The following is a 17,919-nucleotide window of genomic DNA, read 5'->3' as shown; positions in this document are numbered from 1 at the left end:
CAAGACCCGACAATTAAGCACAATGGGGAGAAGACAACCATCTAGCTACTGCTATGGACCCATAGTCCAGGGGTAGACTACTCACTCATCACTCCGGAGGCGACCATGGCGGCGTAGAGTCCTCCGGGAGATGAATCCCCTCTCCGGCAGGGTGCCGGAGGCGATCTCCTGAATCCCCCGAGATGGGATTGGCGGCGGCGGCGTCTCTGGAAGGTTTTCCGTATCGTGGCTCTCGATGGGGGGTTTCGCGACGGAGGCTTTAAGTAGGCGGAAGGGCAGGTCGGGGGCCACACGAGGGCCCACACCATAGGGCCTGCGGCCGGGCAGGGGCCGCGCCGCCCTATGCTCTGGCTGCCTCGTGGCCCCACTTCGTCTCCTCTTCGGTCTTCTGGAAGCTTCGTGGCAAAATAGGACCCTGGGCGTTGATTTCGTCCAATTCCGAGAATATTTCGTTACTAGGATTTCTGAAACCAAAAGCAAAACAAAGAATCGGCACTTCGGCATCTTGTTAGTAGGTTAGTTCCAGAAAATGCACGAATATGACATAAAGTGTGCATAAAACATGTAGATAACATCAATAATGTGGCATGGAACACAAGAAATTATCGATACGTCGGAGACGTATCACCGCCCTCCTCTCTCCGCCGAGATCCACCACTCCACCGCGCCCCACGCCATGATCCAGATGACGTAGCCGAAGGCCACCGCCACGAGACCCGTCGCCCACCGTCGCCGCCCCTGAAAGACCCCGCCTCCGCTCGAAGGGGAGTCCGTGGGGCGCGTCACCACCACCCCTGCCTTCGGCAACCGGGCGCGGCCGCCACCGCCGACCCCGATGGCGGCAGCGGCCAGGAGGAGGAAGATCGCGGGCTTTTTCTTCTAGGGTTTGGGTCGTCCGGAGTCACCTTGCGCGAGACAACCGGGGCATTGTATGCAGTATAATGAGATTGACAACCTAGATGCTTCTGAAGCTGCTAAAGAACATACTAGCTAACCGCGAAAGGTTCAAGTTGCTAACCGCGATCGAGGAGAAAAAATAAATGAGAAAGCTCAAGTGTGGCTCGGACACTTCATATCATATTTGTTTCATGCTCTCGGGCATTTCATCGAACACCTTGTGTGTGCATAAGAGGAACCAAAAGCAAACCCACCACCCCTTGTGAAGATTGTCAAGAGAAATTGCACCAAATGGCTAAGTGAAGTGGGCTGAGCTGCCTTTTATAGGGATGAGCCTTTAGTCCCGGTTGGCCTGGCCAACCGCGACTAAAGGCCTTCGGGCCAGGCCCGAGGACCTTTAGTCGCGGTAAAGCCCCTCCCGTCCACCAGCTAGCCACCGAGCGCGCTGGGCCCAGACCTTTGGTCGCGGGTCGCCTCCCGAACCGCGACTAAAGACCCCATTAGTCGCGGTTCCTATATTTTGGCGACTAATGGGGCTGGACGGAAACCTCTTTTTCTACTAGTGGCATATGACCCACCTTGCAATCTCACAAAGTATCTTGTAGCCTGCTTCTCTTCTCTCTCCTCCAACTCAGCTAAATTATATTATTTACTGTACTTATTGTAATGCGACATGTTTAGCCCACGTTTAAAGGAAGTAGGAAACGTGGAGAAGTGGAACGACTTAAGAACGATTCCTCTATGGTTTTTGTTCCTTTCTTTGCCGGGCCTTGGCTGTTCGGCAATTTAATTGGCCTTTAGCAACTAGTGATCTTGGATGATCGTGGTTGACCGTGCCAGGGGAGGGGAGGGGCGTAACACAGTCGCTTAGCAAGTTTATTACTAGTAGAGAAGAAGATATGTAGAGAAGAAGATATGTAGAGGGAGACTACACAAATATAGTATTTTAAGAATGAGTTTTTAGGACTCTTCTAGAGTTGAGCAGTTTTCATCAATCTCATAAACCTTGCCTCCTCTCACGAAAACATATTTTAAGCGAGTTATTCTCCTTTCTCTGAAGATGATGTGGATGAACCCTGTCACAAACTATCTCTGAGAACCAACCTGAGGTTGGGTGGTTAGGAGGATGGTTGTATCCCCAGCCCACCAGAGTTCAAACCCCAGGTTTGACATCTGTGTGTCTCATAAAGGCGGAATATTCATTCAGTGGGAGGCGACGTTCCCGTCGACAGCGAGGCGCCTGTGGTGACTTCGTCAATTTCAAGATCCAATCCGCCGGCTCAGTCTTTCGAAGGTGCTCATAGGGGTAGGGTGTGCGTGTGTGCGTTCATAGGGGTGAGTGTATGCGCGTGTATGTGAGCGTCTGCGTTTATACTGTGTTCCTCAAAAAAAAAAAAAAAAAAAAAACTATCTCCGAAAGAAATAATTTCTTTTTCTTTTCTAAAAAGAAAAAAAATGTTTTACTTAAAACATTTTTCTTTAGTGATTTCTATGTAAAAAGAAGTTCTTTAAAAAGCAGACTCACCGGAAGACACGGAGGAATATGTAGTGTAGAAAGGGTAAAATAGAACATCGGGCGAGACCCACGACCACGGACCTACACTTTGTCCTCCGTTTTCCTTGGCCCCTACTCCTGTCCTGTGACGCTCTTTCCCCACTCTTTCTTCTTCTTTCCCCCTTAAACCCACGAATCCAGCGTTAAGGCAGGCAGGCAGCGCATCTCCGGCCGCCACCAACACCCAAACCCTAGCAACCCTCCAGAACTCGACTCCAATGCCCCGCACCGCACGCCAACCCTAGTATCCACTTCACGCTGCTTCGCGTTCTAGAAGGAGTACCCCATCCCAAGATGGCCGCCGAACCTGCCGCGGCCTCCGCGGCGGCGGCGATCTCCGCCGTGATGGACTGGCGCTCCTCTCCCGACGCCCGCAACGCCGCCTTCGCCTATCTCGAATCGGTCCGTGCCAGCCCCGTCCTCATCCTGATCCCCGCCCATGTCCGCTTCTTGCTTGTTTGGTGACGGTGGTGAGGGCTTGCGGTGCATCCCGTTGTGTCGTTACACAGCCAGGCTGCTTAAGATTTACCAAATTTCCTTGAGCTATTTCGACTCTTCTGACAGAAATTTTGGTGCAAGCGTGCGACTAGTGCGCATATGTTGCTGGCTAACATCTGCCTGTGTTTGATAATACTCCACTTTTAGGCATCGCCACAATAGACGACTTAGAGCTTAACGTGTTAGATAAACCTTGCGCCATTCTTTGGTTACTGCTCTGATCAATTAGTTAATTCCACCAACCACTTCTGTGCACATCTCTGCTGCAATTTTACTACTCACCTCCGGCCCTAAATACATGTCGCAAATTTAGGTTAAATGCCACAAGTATTTAGGGTCGGAGGGAGTAAGAAAAGTCTAGGTTGTGCTCCAACTGTAATGCTGTTTGGGTGTGACGATGAAACCTAACGACTGCAGGTTAAAAGTGGAGATGTCCGAGCTTTGGCCAGCACATCTTTGCTGTTGGTCCGCAAGGACCAGGCTTCAGAGATCCGATTGCATGGCTTCAAAATGTTGCAGGTAAAATTTGCATCCTATCTCCATGTTACCATCTTAGTCATTGTTGTTCCGTAAATTGCTTTCATAAACTCAAAACTGGTAAACTGCATAAACCGGTACAAACACTTGAACCTACCATCACGTTTTTCCTTTTTTTTTCTTCGAAATTTGTACGAATCTTGTACTGCCCAGAACTCAACAGGTACTTTTCCGTAATTGGGGCGTATCACACAAGTTAGAAACGGTGTATATGCAGTCCTAAAAACACACACGATATATACTCCATAGAAACATTTTAATCTATTAAAAATGTTAGTTCTCTTGGATCTGAATTATTCTAGCATATACATGGGTTGATTTGTTCTAAGTGATTCATGGGTCAGGTTTTAAGAGGAAGAAGATTAGGGTGCGGATTTGTCTAAGCGACTAATGGTCTCATATAATGGAAACAAGTCCAAATAGTAGGAAGATTACTGCAAAGTTTGTACTGAAATTGGAGAATTATCTTGGAAATGGATAATGCCATTCTTGGTACATGAAGTTAGGCCAAATGCAGGACTACTGTAAATTGCGAATGTAAATTCTGCAGCTTTTACTACCCTATGTATCCTGATGCTGTGTTGTAAACACCTGGTTCGCTAAATACATATTCGGCAACAGTTTTCAGTGGCAAATATTATAATGTTCCTGGCACAATGAGCCAACAAGGTACTCCCTCCGGTCTTTTTACTAAATCCGAGTCAATTAAAAGAGACCGGAGGGAGTATGAGTAAATTTGCAGAATTATTCATTGTAGTGCAATAATTTGGAAATGGGGTTGCTTTGATTGTGTTATGTTCTGATAGTCAAAACAACCAAGTGAGGAAGAAACAACATAACATTTAATGTTTTAAGAAGCGGTGTGCTGTTAGTGAGTATGCTGCCTTGTAAGCTGTATATCAATGAGAAGTTTGAAAATTCCTTGACAAAATCATAGATAAGCACTTAATCAGCAATTTAATTCCAAGTGTTATGCATCATAATGTCTCTTCTTTGTTTTAGGTACCAGGAGTTAGCTTGTCTTGCTAAGCCATCATAACTGCTTATCTGCTAAATTTGTCTATTCAACAGACATGAGAGTCATCTTCTTAGATGGCTGTATGGGAAAGCATGTTGGATGCATGGTTCTATGAGAACTGAGTTTCAATTCCTCTCTGGGGTCTAATGGATCTCTGTGCGAACTTCTTTTGAGTTGGGTGTAGTCAAATAAAAACCCACCTGTTAGTTCCATGAGTAATCTAGTGTGTAGTACCAGTTGGATTTTAGTGGGGAATGGATGTTTGGACAATTGACCTGTCAAATTTGTGTACATAGTTTTCTGTTCTCTTTCTTTTGTGCATTTATGACTGTGTGTGCGCGGAAGGTTTTGTGCGTCATGTCTTGCTTTAGATGATTGACGAGGTACCTTATCAAAAAAGAAATGCCAGGTCAAAGTGAATAATTTGAGATATTATAATATGGAAATGTACAGAAAGCAATTAGGATCATACCCAAGATTTAATCATGTATGTATTTGTGGGTCCAGTATATTCTATGAGGCTATGCGGTAAGCCGGTAACTAGAAGCTGCGTGCATAACTGTATATAATTTTGTGATCCAGTTACACTAGCCACAAAGGGAAACTTTTCCAGACTGGGAATTTTCTATGACGATGAGATGATAGGTTTGCCGGTAGGGACTTGCATTTATGGTTTCTTGGATGGAAAAGGTGATGTTATTATTTTTCCTGCACATCCAAAGCGGCAAAGTGCCCTTCACAACAATATTCTAAGTCACGGTGTCAGGCCAAGAACCTTTTTAGGGAAAAATCATGTTTGTGATCAACTTAATGTACACTGTAAGTATTACTGTAAATAAGACTCAAGTATGCCTACTACATCTTCTACCTGACCTCATCAGTCATTTCCTCAGCAACGGTTGAATTACAGACAGTTTCGCAGAACTTTAACTTAAAGTCCTTCGATGCCTATGGTTATGTTACATAATCACTGCAGTTTTCTAGATGAGAAGATATTTTTTCTTATTTAACCTACTTATAGCTATCATTGTCTGATGGTTATCTTGTTGATTGTTACAGCACTTGGTGAGATTGAGGTGGGAGGAACTCAGTGTTGCAGAGCGGAATGAATTTGCTAATTTGACTATCAATTTGTTGTCAGAGGTTATTGATCCCCGTGAGGAGTGGGCTTTGAAGAGTCAAACAGCTGCATTAGTAGCAGAGGTTATCATCATGGGTTTCTTCTCTTCTACCTTTTTTTGTACTTCAAGTACTATCTTTTGGCAATTATCTTATATCTGCAGGTAGTTAGAAGGGAGGGAGTTAATCTATTGAATACGTTACTTCCCTCTATTGTTTCTTTGTCTAATTCAGGTCCAGTCGAGGTATGTTTCTCAACAGTACTACACAAGATTTGTGCTTTGATCATCCAATTATGAAATTGCTTTCTGTAACCATGTGTCCATGTTATCTAAAATGTTAGGCTGAGGTAGTTGCCATGATACTAAGGTGGCTTCCAGAGGATATCACTGTTCACAACGAGGATTTAGAAGGTCAGTTTTTCTTTTCCATTTCTCTGTCATGATTGCTTGAAACCGTATTTCCATTTATTTTAACTGAAATTGAACAAACATCGTCATATCACTTGTATTGAATTACCACTATATATCCAACAGGTGATAAGCGAAGAGCGCTCTTGCGTGGCCTTACGGAGGCACTGCCACAAATTCTACCTTTGTTATATTCCGTAAGTTTATCCTTACTTTGTCTAACAAATTTGGCTCCTAGTGTTACACAACATACTAACATAAGCGTTGTCTGGTGTCTCATCTGAAGCTACTTGAGAAACATTTTGTAGCTGCTTTAAGTGAGCACACGAAGCAGCAAATGGAGCTGGCCAAACAACATGTAGGGACGGTAACAGCTGTTCTAAATGCTGTCAATGCATATGCTGAATGGGCTCCTGTGACAGATCTTGCCCGATATGGTTTAATTCACGGGTCTGTTGACTAGAATTTCTTTCTCTTGAGTTTTGATAGCATCCTGTCTCATTTATCTCAATTATATTCCTATTTTGCAGATGTGGGTCCTTGCTTTCTTACAGCGATTTTCGCCTCCATGCTTGTGAGTTCTTTAAAGTAATTTGTCAGAGGTATAAAAAGACTAATGCACTTTATAACTAAAAGTTATTGTATTGGTGCCTTTTTTTTGATGTGTTCTTTGCTTTTGCAATGTGGCCTAGCTTAGAAGACGGCCTGTTGATGTCGCAATTTGTGAGTATGATGCAGCAATGAGCAACATCTTCCAGGTGTTGATGACCAGTTCCCAAGAATTTTTAACGAAATCTAGGATGCAGCCCAGTGCTATTGATGAAAATGAGTATGAGTTTGCAGTGTGTGTTTGTGAGACAGTGGTTGCTCTAGGCTCTTCTAACATGCAGTGCATATTGGCTGATGGCGCTAGGACTTCACAATTCCTACAACAAGTGAGCATTTCCAAACGCACCTCTCCAAATGCTTAGTTCTTTGTAGCATTTTACCTTCTAATCTTGTTCAAGTTTTTTCAAAATGGGGAAGCCCCGGCCTCTGCATCAATCGATGCATACTGTCTTTAATTAAATTTTATTCAACAAAGATCTGTGAAAAGCATACATCCCAAAACCCGAAGCCACCACTCAAGGCCTACAAACCCGACAATGGGTGAAGAAAAATGCCATTAGGGCCTTATGCCCTAGAAACACCAAACAACACCCCACCAGCCAATTACTGGGGGCATCACTGACTCACCCTATGGCGAAAACAGGAGCACACATTCGGTCTAGCAGACCTTGACGAGCGCCTCATGCCCTTGCTTCAGAAACCGACCGCCATCAAACTGCGGGTACATCTTCAGGGAAGAGATCTGCATAGCACTTGCTTGACCTGCTATTGACGCTGCCATGGCGCCAAACATCGCCTCCACCTTGCGCGTATCCATCAACACGCGGCCATCGCTGAGACCCTGCTGTGCCACGCCGCCAGGACTCGTCGTCGTCGATGCGGAAGATGCAACACTGCACCACCTCTTGCCTCCATCCAGCACCTGCTCCAAGAACGATGCCCCCAGGAGGGAGAGTGACACCGATAGCGCTGCATCGTCCAATCCGACAAACCCAGATATAGGGTTTCCCCCGGAGCAGCCCAAGTAAACGATGCCCCCCCCCCCCCCCCCCCCCCACCCACCCAATGGCAGCAGGAGCTGTCGCCGTGTGCGGCCTGGAGCAGACGCAGTCAAAAAGAAGCAGCCGCACGCGACCCTCCAGGTCCACATGGGCCAAGATCGGGCCTCAAAGCCGCTCCACCGCCAGCTGCCGTCCCGCCTGCATCCGAGAGCGCAGGGCAGTGCTCCGGCCGCCATCGCCCCGCACCACCGCCGCGCAGCCGGAGGAGTTAGACCGGGCGCCGCTGTCTCACCCCAGGGCTGCGAGAGGGAGTCCTGCCACCGCACCGCGTGGGCTTTGCCTGGTGAGGCGAGGGAGGTCGGGGAGGGGCCCGAGCGCGTTGGTGTTGGCTGCCCCGGAGCCGATGGCACCAGTTCTTGGAAAGCTAAAACTCTGCTTCTTGATGTAAATAAAAGGAGTTCACTCCATCTTCTGATAATCGAGAGAGACGAGAAGACTCGAAGGGGCAGAGGCTTATAATTTTGTTTCAACTGCTAGCTGGTTTGTCACCAAAGGCTAGTTGGATATTTTGTAAAAAAATCATGCATGTCTTCAATACACATCAACATGAAAATCTCACGTGTTACCAGTTTGTTCCTACTGTTCACTTTCTCGTGTTTAATTTATTTTGGCTCCTCACAGATGCTGGAATATTACCAACATTACAGGATTGCACTCCATTTCCAGTCTTTGTTGTTTTGGCTGGTATACTCCTGATCTCATGTGTAATTCAAATGTGTGTCGTGCTGTTCTGTAACTCCAAAGAAGTTAACACAAACTTCATTTAGGTGGTATTGAGGGAACCATCAAAAGCTAAGTCTGTTGCCCGTGTTTCTGGCGACCCATCTCCTGCTGGAAATTTGGCATCTATTGGTGGCAGTTCAACTGAAAAGGAGAAGAAAGGCGTGTCGGTATTTATTACTGATGAAATATACAGTACAATATTGGACGTTTCTTTCAAAAGGATGCTCAAGAAAAGTGCAAGTTCGTCTTCAAGTCTGTTAGAACTATGGAATGAAGAGCTAGAGGGGAAGAGTGACTTCAGCAATTACCGTACCAGATTGGTATGTCTTGTTTTCTCTAGGCATCTATATATGGTCATTGCCCCTTGCATTCAATAATTTTGAGCTTTTGTGTGATTGTGTCTGCCCTTGTTTATTGGGGAAACTAGATAAAAACTAATGAAACAAATACCAGCAGCATGCTTTGGTATATGTACTTATGGATGGAGGGAGAAATTGTTACCAGCTATATCTACTACATATGCCAAAGCATGCTGTTGGTATCCTCCACCCACCACTCAGCAGCATTTGTTTCACGAAGCAAGAACTAATTCTGGAGGTACACCTTTAACAGAGAAGAATCTGCTCATTCAAAATAAAAAGAATCAACATCTACTGTGAAAAAATTGCACTTTTAACTTATAGGAGTTGCTTTCATCCAGGGAAATTTTGGACTTTGAAACTGGGGTAGCTCAGCATTCAACTAAATGACCCATAAAACTTTCAACTCAAACTTCAGCTTTCAAATGAAAATTTTGGTTTTGACCTGGTAATTTCTTAAGTCTTACCACAGGTCATCTAGGGCTTGTAGAGGAATCAGAGAGAAAGGGCCAGGAAGCCGGTGCACCGTGGGTTACTGGTTGTAGCGTGGTGGCACACGAGCCAGTAGTGGCAGAAATAGGAGAGAGTGGCAGGTGGAGAAGAAGAGGACAGGGAACATGGCACATGCGAGCAAATGTATTGGACACCCACAGCCATGAGGCCATGAGCCCATGGCGTCCTCTACCCAGAGGACTCAGGTCATGTGGGGAAACTGATGTCATGATCTCGAGCGCATCTATTGAACAATGATGCTGCTATCTCCTTGTTTAAGTTCAATAGACATACAGACTCAGGTCCTTTTTTAAGGACGACAGATTTTCTGATGCCGTGGGTGCTGGCAGGCGCTCGCTACAATCTTCCATGGTTGAAAAGGCAAAAAAGTAAGCTGGTAGAACGGCCTGTGTTCCAAGATGTTATGCCTGGAACTGTAAAACTGGGTGTCCTTTGGCTGTGTTATGTCCCTGGTGTGTTAGACCTGGTTTTAGCTGGGAGTGTGTGTGAGCTCAAAATCATAGTAGCCGGATTCAGGGAACGGTGCCCCGTTCCACGAATCGGATTCACCGTACCAAATCGAGGTTCGGGGACGAAGGGCGATACGGTGCGATTCGGTGGCCGGTACGCGTTCCCGAATCGACCCCGGTTGTTATATTCCCAAAATGAGCAGATAGATATGGAAACGGAAGCTTAATCGCTGGGCATGTGTATTGGGAACCGAAGGCTAATGAATGAAATCAATGAATCAATTAGGCAACTGTCGATACACTTCCTTTTTTATATAACCCTCGATCAAAGAAACAGTCAATAAACTGGATCCCTTTTTCATACGATGATAGCAAGTATCTTTCTGCCGCCTTCCAATCTTTCTTCTGGCATGAGGCTGAGGCAAGGAAACGAGGCCCACTGATTTCTCGAGGATCCAAGAGTTCAAGTCTTCAGAGTTCATATTTTAGAGGTTCACATTCCTCCATCTATTTTTTTGTACCGGATTCAGCGTCCCCAATTTGATCGATTCACGTCCCCTCTATCGAAAAAAAATCGCTCGAGAGATGTATACCCCCACCGTTCCCGAGTTTTGCCAACCTTCGAATCCCGTCCCTCGTTCCCGTCCCTCGTCCCCGCCATACCAGAAACATGGCTACTATGCTCAAAATTGCTGTTGTTACTTTCCATTTTCTATGGAAATGGAATGGGGCAGTGGCCTGTTGATCTAAAAATGGACATACATATAAGTGTAACCTAACCAAATCCAAATGTGCTTTAATACACAGTCAATTAGCATGTAACTCGTGACAGTCAAGAGGGATACTGACATGCCAACAGAAATATTTACCTTTGAGCACATACAATATTTGCCTACTGCATTGTTCTTATGGTGCAACTTTTCAATGTAGCCTTGTAATTTGTGGTAACTGCAAGATGTTTGCATGAGAAGTCTATCTTACTGTCTGTTCTAACTGTCTCTTCCTTCTAAAACCTGCATATGATGCTTTTACTACTTAACAAGTACTTATTCTGAATTCTTCTTGCAGCTGGATCTCATAAGAGTCGTTGCTTCTCAAAGACCTGTTATTGCTGCAGCGAACATTCTACAGAGAATTAATGTTGTTTTTGGAGATGCTAATCAAGCAACAAAGTCTCCCCAGGTTGGATGCCTGCATACATCTAAAATTTCAACTCAATGATTTGTCTTGCCACTATCTCAAAGAAGTAACTTTCTAGTTCATGTTTTATTTAACGTTTCAGTAATTATCCATTATCCATGGCAGGATCTTGATGCTATGGTAGGTGCCCAGCTAGGGCTTGAAACAGTTGTTAGTGCCATATTTGATGGCTCTGGTGATTATACGAAGACTGACCAGGAGACAAAATTCCAAATTCACAGGACATTTGAAGGTTTGACCTGTCAACATTTATGTTGGATTTATTGTTTGTTCTACAGCCCTGTTAACTTTTTCCTTCTTCTTGTGGACAAGGCTTACTTCAGCAGCTTCTTTCCTTGAAGTGGACAGAACCTAGCCTTGCAGTTATTCATGGTCATTATTTGGATTCTTTGGGTCTGTTTTTGAGACATTATCCAGATGCAGTTGCCAGTGTTGTGAATAAGCTTTTTGAACTGTTGACATCTCTCCCAATCACAATTCAGGTACCTTGTCATTTTCTTTGCTGCAGTGAATGCAATGCATTAACTACCGTAATGTTGTCATTTGATGAGGCTGTTAGGCTCGGATGTAAATCCTTCAGTGAATTCAATTATAATATGCTGATGCCATCATGTGCTCAACAATTTTCTCCACACTGCAATCATTCCATGCATTTTATTTCCCTTCTGTTCACTCTATTCTAAATTATGTGGTTACAGTTATATATGTTCTTAATGCCATTTTTGTGTCATTTGATGTAGCAACAGGACCCATCAAATAATTCCCGGCAAGCTAGGTTACAGATTTGCTCGTCATTCATTCGCATATCAAGAGCTGCTGATAAGGCACTTCTGCCTCATATGAAGGTCAGGATCTGTTCGCAATTGATTCTTGTTATAATTTGATCTTACGTGAAGGGCTACACTAGAGTATTCTATGGTAGTCTGCTTGTAGTCTTGAAGTTGTTAAGTGCAGTTGTGTTGTTTGGACTGAAGTTATCTGTTTATCGATAAGTCTGTAAGAACAGAAAGAATACTTGTCTTTCATATTTTAACATGCAATATGAAGGAAACATGCTCGCCGTGTACAGGCTTTTCTTTATGGCCCTAATCTCAGTTTTGGTACATGCTCGCTTGTACCTATTGTATTATAATGAGGAAACCTCCTGATACATGTATTTGATACATGCTTTTCGATCCTCCTGTACTCATCCCGAGTCATGTTTCCTAATTCAGTTCGCCTAGCTCTTGGACTTCCCTCTAGTTGACTTTTCCCTCATGGGTGTCTAAAGAAGTACTCCCTCAGTGCACTAATATAAGATGTTTTAGATATTTTTGAAGTAGACTAGATACAAACTAAAAGGAGTGAACCTACACACTAAAAGTAGACTAGATACAAATAAAAGTGGGTGAACCTATAAGATGGCTAAAATGTCATACATTTCTGTATGGAGGGAGTATGTGAACAAGATTCGAAATGCAGTGCTCTAGACTCCCGCTCTAATTTATTTTAAGCACGCGTAGTGTATTTTGCCTTCCATGAACGCAGTTCACTGTTGCATCTGCCGTTCTTTTGGAAATTTGGTTGCTTAAAAGGTTTTGCCAATGGTGCAGAACATTGCTGACACCATGGCTTACCTTCAAGGAGAGGGTCGCTTACTACGAGCCGAGCATGATCACCTATGTGAAGCGTTCCTTATTATGGCCTCCTCTTCTGGGTAATGCTGTGACAACTTTTCACGTATATGCCCACAACAATGATATTATCACGTTCCTTCCAAACCAAACATGTTTCATATATTTAACATCTTTGTAGGATTCAACAGCAACAAGAAGTTCTGACCTGGCTGCTTGAACCTCTTAACAAAACATGGACCCAAGTGGAATGGCAAACTGCATATTTGTCTGACCCATCTGGTTTGACACGCATGTTTGCTGACAGCCAATTTATGTGGTCAATTTATCACACGGTTACATTCTTCGAGAAGGCACTCAAGCGGAGCGGTACCAAAAAGTCTACAACTGCTCCACAAGCAGCCACCACAACAGCAGCAACTGGCTATCTGCATCCGATGTCTTCACATCTGTCATGGATACTGCCCCCTCTCTTAAGAGTATGTTGCACATTCTTTTTACCATTTTAGATAGTAATGGATGGAAGTTGGATAATTCAGGATACCTCTTTACTTCTTCTGTAGCTGTTATGCACTGGCGGAGATGACTAACTTGAGTTTGGACTCAGTTGTTATTTCTCTTTTTCGTTGCATGTTCTTCAGTTGTTGCAATATGTAAATGCGCTTTGCATGATCTTAAATTTTTTTTAGCTGTTATACATCGGCTAATCTGACACTTTCTTTTGCCTGATCTTCAGCTGCTGCGTTGCATACATGCACTCTGGGCCGAGCCATTTGCTCAGTCGCTTACAGGAGAAATCAAAGCGGCCAAAAGCATGACTATCGCGGAACAGGCCAGCCTTCTGGGAGAGACAAGTAAACTCACTAAGGGCCAGGTTGCACCTGCTGATGGATTACTGGATGTTCAAAGGGAGGGAGAGTCTAAGGAAAATAACATAAGAAACTGGTTACGGGGTATCCGTGACAGTGGGTAAGGATTTAGAGTACTGAAATATTTACATTTTTCTTACTGAGCTCCATTGAATCCTCATCATTAATGATGCTCCGACAGTCCTTCATAATGCAAGAACGATTGAGCTACACTTCACCAGAAATTTTCATCTTGCTGTTCGTCTGTTAAGTATGCATTGCTCCTGCAATCTATCTTTGACCCATGTGGTAATACCATACTGCAGGTACAATCTTATAGGATTAGCAGCTACTCTCGGTGAAGCATTTTTCCGTTGCGTAGAGGGTTCCTCTGTAACCCTTGCTCTTATGGAGAATGTGCAAGTTATGGAGTTCCGCCATTTGCGCCAACTCATGCACCTTGCTGTTGTTCCTTTGGTTAAATATTGTCCTGCTGAACTATGGCAGATATGGACACTTAACCTTTTGCAGCCGATATTTGTTCACTGTCAGCAAGCTCTTGATTATTCATGGTCAAGTCTTCTTCGTGAGGGCCGTGCTAAGGTTCCTGACAACTTCGGTAATCTTTCTGGGTCAGAACTGAAGGTAGAAGTGATGGAGGAGAAGCTGCTACGAGACTTGACTCGTGAAGTTTGTTCCCTGCTCTGGGTTTTAGCATCACCTGGTTTAAATAGCGGACTTCCATCTTTGGAACAACTTGGACCTGCCAACCGGATTGATTCTTCTGTTAAAGATCTGGAGTCACTTGCTTCCAGCTCCCTTACTGGGTAATAGAAAACTTCTTGCCGGTTGTGTGTGTTTGAATTTTAGTTCTTTAATTTCATTAAAACCTCAGCTAATGAACATATACTGATTGGTACTAATCCTTCATAGGTTTCTTATGCTTAATGTTAGCACTGCCCTTCCTGCATTAAAGATAACTGTTGAAGTGTTCAGTTGGACAGATAGTGAAGCAGTGACTAAATTAGTTCCCTTCTGTGGTGCATTGATTCACCTTGCTGTTGCAACAAACCGGGCTGAGCTGAGGCAGTTTGTTGGAAAGGATCTATTTTCTTCTATAATACAAGGCTTATCTGTCGAGTTGAATGCAGTTATTAGTGCTGAACTTGTTGGACTTTGTCGTGAAATATACATCTATCTGTCAGATAAAGATCCTGCACCTAAACAGGTAATTTGCTGAAATTATAACTGAGTCAATCTAATTAGTTGATGAAAATATGTGATTTGAAATTCATGATATCAGATAACTGGTTCTATCTCTGTAATATGTGTGATATTAATCTGAAATCCTGAAAGCAATTCCTATGCTATACAAGAGATCATGTGCTATGATGATTCCCAGAACTATAGCTAATGAATAACTATGCTTCATATAGATGCGTTTCGTCTTCGATGACATTGCAACCGACCGGTAAATAAGAATTTTATTTTTAACTGTGGCTGCAAAGCCTGCAAGTGGGAGGGTGTATGGCATGTGGGCAATCTTTTCTTTTACTTGCTGATCTTTTATTGAGGGTGGTACACACATGTCTGAATCAGTTTTCGTAGTTTTTCTCGATTTCATTTCTTAGATCTACACTAAATATAGTCGATTCCATTTTTTGTTTATCTTCCACGCTCAAGTTAGGCAAGTATCTTTCTTTGGGCATGCCGCACACGGCACATCACATGTTTGCATGTAAATCACCATCTGCATGCACATCAATATTTCCTTAACCTTTAATAACATTGGTATCATATAATCGTTTTCACTTATATTGAATTTCCTTGTTTTGCTTTTAATGATTCTCTGGTATATTTTACACATCACGCAGTAAAAAATATTTTCTTATATAAAGGTTATTTCGGGTGGCTGGTCAACCGCGTTTGTAGACCTTGCTGTGGTAGGCTTTTTGATTTTTTTCTGAGCAGTGGCCCAAACCCTCTAGCTCTGACCTCCATGTCCAGCCTGCCTCTGAAGGGGTTTGAGGTCTCATGTCCGGAGCCGCTTGGTCGGTTCCATACCTCGAGGTGACAGAGGCTTTGTGTGTCTGTGTAAAGCTGCGGCACATGTGGTGGTGGTTGGGACTTCGTGTATCTGGTGTTTCTGCTGTGATGGCGCCTGTCACGACGTGAGGTGCCACCGTGGAAGTTGCGTGAGGGTAGTGGCTCCAAGGGCCTTCCTTTGGCTGGCGAGGTGGAGCTCCAGGTGAAAATGTTGCTACGAGATCTGTTGGTACAAGCGACAGTGGCGCTCTCAGGCGTTGTTCCCTCCTTGGAGGCGTCGTTATGGAGGTTTTGCTGGAGCGGGTGGTGTGATGATGGTGTCTTCGTCGCTCCTTTTTTATGGGGTTGTCGCACCCTGAGGTTGTTGTGGGCTTATGTTCCTGTGCCTTGCTGGCTTGCAGCCCTGGACGGTTTGTCCTATGAGTAGACCTTGTCGTGACACTGACACCGATGTTTTTAAACCTTATTAAAAGCTGATTATGCGGAAACATTTAAGGGACTACAGTACATTGTAAGTGAACAGATGCTGAACTTAGCATGGTGCTTCATTCACTGGATACCATTGACTTGATCAATAGCACATTTTTCTGGTTCAGAAAATAGCCTTCCCTCCATACCGTTTTATCAGGCCTCCACGTACTTCAAGAAAAAATTGACCATTAATTTGGTCAATAAAATATGAGATGCATGCTACAAAAATTATACTCCCTCCATTCCTAAAAAAGCTTCTAAACTTTGTCTAGATACGGAGGTATATAGACATGCTTTAGCTTTAGATTCATCTGTATCTAGAAAAAGTAGCGAAGCTTTTTTACGAGTGGTATATCCAATCTGCTTCTAATTTCTTTTGAATATTAATCCAATGGTATTACTATTGTGGCATATATCTTTTATTTTGTTGACCAAATTAATGGTCAAAGTTTTTCTTAAAGGACGTGAAGGCCAGGATAAACCAGTACGGAGGGAGTACATATTCTCATTGGTTACTATTACCTCTGTTCCTAAATATAAGCCGTTTTAGAAAGCTATTAATACTAGAAAATATACCATATGGGAATATTCTTTTATTTTTTGGCATCCATATGGTTTAACCTTGCGAGTTTTGAGCATTGAGACTAATATATAGTACTACCTTTTAGGTTCTTCTTTCTCTCCCAGATATGAAGCAGGAAGATTTGCTAGCTTTCAATGATTCCCTGAGCAAAACTGCTAGTCCAAAGGAGCAAAAGCAACACATGCGGAACTTACTTCTGCTAGCTACAGGGAGCAAATTAAGAGCTCTCGCTTCCCAGAAGACCACTAATGTTATTACCAATGTTACAAGTGAGTGGACTTAGTCACATTTCTTCCAGTTTTCTGTATTGCATAATGTGTTCATGAGTAAGCAGGGAAACATAGCACCCATTTTATTTTCCATCTGTATTTATCTGTTATTGAAAATTGGGTTTCATTGAGCTTTTGCGCCTTGTGATAACTTGATGACTGGCATTCTTCCTTGTAGTAGCATTTTCTTTCATCTAGTTATGTCTTGTTAGTTTATATGAAATAATCAGAGCAGATGTTGAAGATTATTCTGGTGTACACTAACCAACATTGCTTTCTTTCCAGCTCGAAATCGGAGCACTGTGGCACATTATGGACCCGGTGCTGAAGAAGATGATCACATTGGACTAGCTGCACTATCATAGGAATGACCTGCAGTAGTTGCGGCTGTGTACAAAAGAGTGAAAGAAAGTTTTAAACTGGGTCTGATGTGGTACATGTCAAACCAGATTCTTGCAGCATTATCATGTAGAGACGCACACATGCCTGAGTGTCATCAATTTCTTGTATGTACCTCTGCGTGTGAATGACCCTTTCATACATGCACTTGGAATGGTGTTTAGTGCGCATGTTTCTTTTGGGTATAGTGATTGGCGCATGTAACTATTAATGTAATTCAGATGAATAGATTTTAGTGAGAGGCCATTCCCTTCATTCATGAGTATAAATGATCCCTGAAGTGCGCACATTGTGGAGGCAAGTTCCCTGTCTTCACTAGCCCTGGTGTAGAGTTCGTACCATGCTTGCTGTTTGTATCGTGTTGTAGTCATCTTCTACTTAAAACCATGTCTTCTATAAAAAAAAATACGGCATGTCTTGCCTACTCACGAAAAAAATGTTCTGAATGTAGTTTTCTTGGTTGCTGCACGAAATGAGCACGTTTCCTGTTTTCGAGCTCACATCTTTCCAAATGGTACGCACCAAATGCCACCCTCGCAGCTATGCATCTCACACGCATGCACGGAAACACACTCTCATACACCGATTCTGTTGCATTAGTCGGTCCGCGAAGGTGTCTAGTTAGAATTTCGGTGGGATTTCACTTATAGTGTATTTTATCTTTCTAGTTAAATGTTAGTGTTAAAGTTTATACTATCTCCGATTTAAATTAATTGATTTTATTTTATCTACATACTAATTT

General features: G+C 43.5%; 1 protein-coding gene across 3 annotated transcripts; it reads left to right on the top strand.

The window, feature by feature from the left end:
* The first annotated feature begins 2,506 nt into the window (after positions 1-2,506).
* LOC127326974 (protein HASTY 1) lies at positions 2,507-17,432 on the top strand. Of its 3 annotated transcripts, none has more exons than XM_051353762.1 (22): positions 2,507-2,854; positions 3,368-3,469; positions 5,565-5,708; positions 5,789-5,869; positions 5,968-6,037; positions 6,161-6,231; positions 6,321-6,484; positions 6,565-6,636; positions 6,732-6,969; positions 8,326-8,388; positions 8,472-8,747; positions 10,817-10,930; positions 11,054-11,180; positions 11,261-11,430; positions 11,695-11,793; positions 12,541-12,644; positions 12,743-13,040; positions 13,298-13,530; positions 13,736-14,236; positions 14,343-14,637; positions 16,595-16,778; positions 17,064-17,432. In XM_051353762.1, the coding sequence occupies exons 1-22, from the start codon at positions 2,747-2,749 to the stop codon at positions 17,141-17,143; spliced, it is 3,594 nt and encodes a 1,197-aa protein (XP_051209722.1). In that variant the 5' UTR covers positions 2,507-2,746; the 3' UTR covers positions 17,144-17,432. The 3 variants fall into 3 exon arrangements, with proteins under 3 accessions (XP_051209722.1, XP_051209721.1, XP_051209723.1); XM_051353761.1 differs by having other exon boundaries at positions 2,508-2,854; positions 11,689-11,793; XM_051353763.1 differs by lacking the exons at positions 8,326-8,388; positions 8,472-8,747 and having other exon boundaries at positions 2,508-2,854; positions 11,689-11,793.
* The last annotated feature ends 487 nt before the right edge of the window (positions 17,433-17,919 follow it).

The sequence above is a fragment of the Lolium perenne genome, chromosome 3 (genome assembly GCF_019359855.2).
Source record: "Lolium perenne isolate Kyuss_39 chromosome 3, Kyuss_2.0, whole genome shotgun sequence".
Lineage (NCBI taxonomy): Eukaryota > Viridiplantae > Streptophyta > Magnoliopsida > Poales > Poaceae > Lolium > Lolium perenne.
The sequence above is the reverse complement of the archived record's forward strand: the minus strand, read 5'-3'. Positions and strand labels throughout refer to the sequence as shown.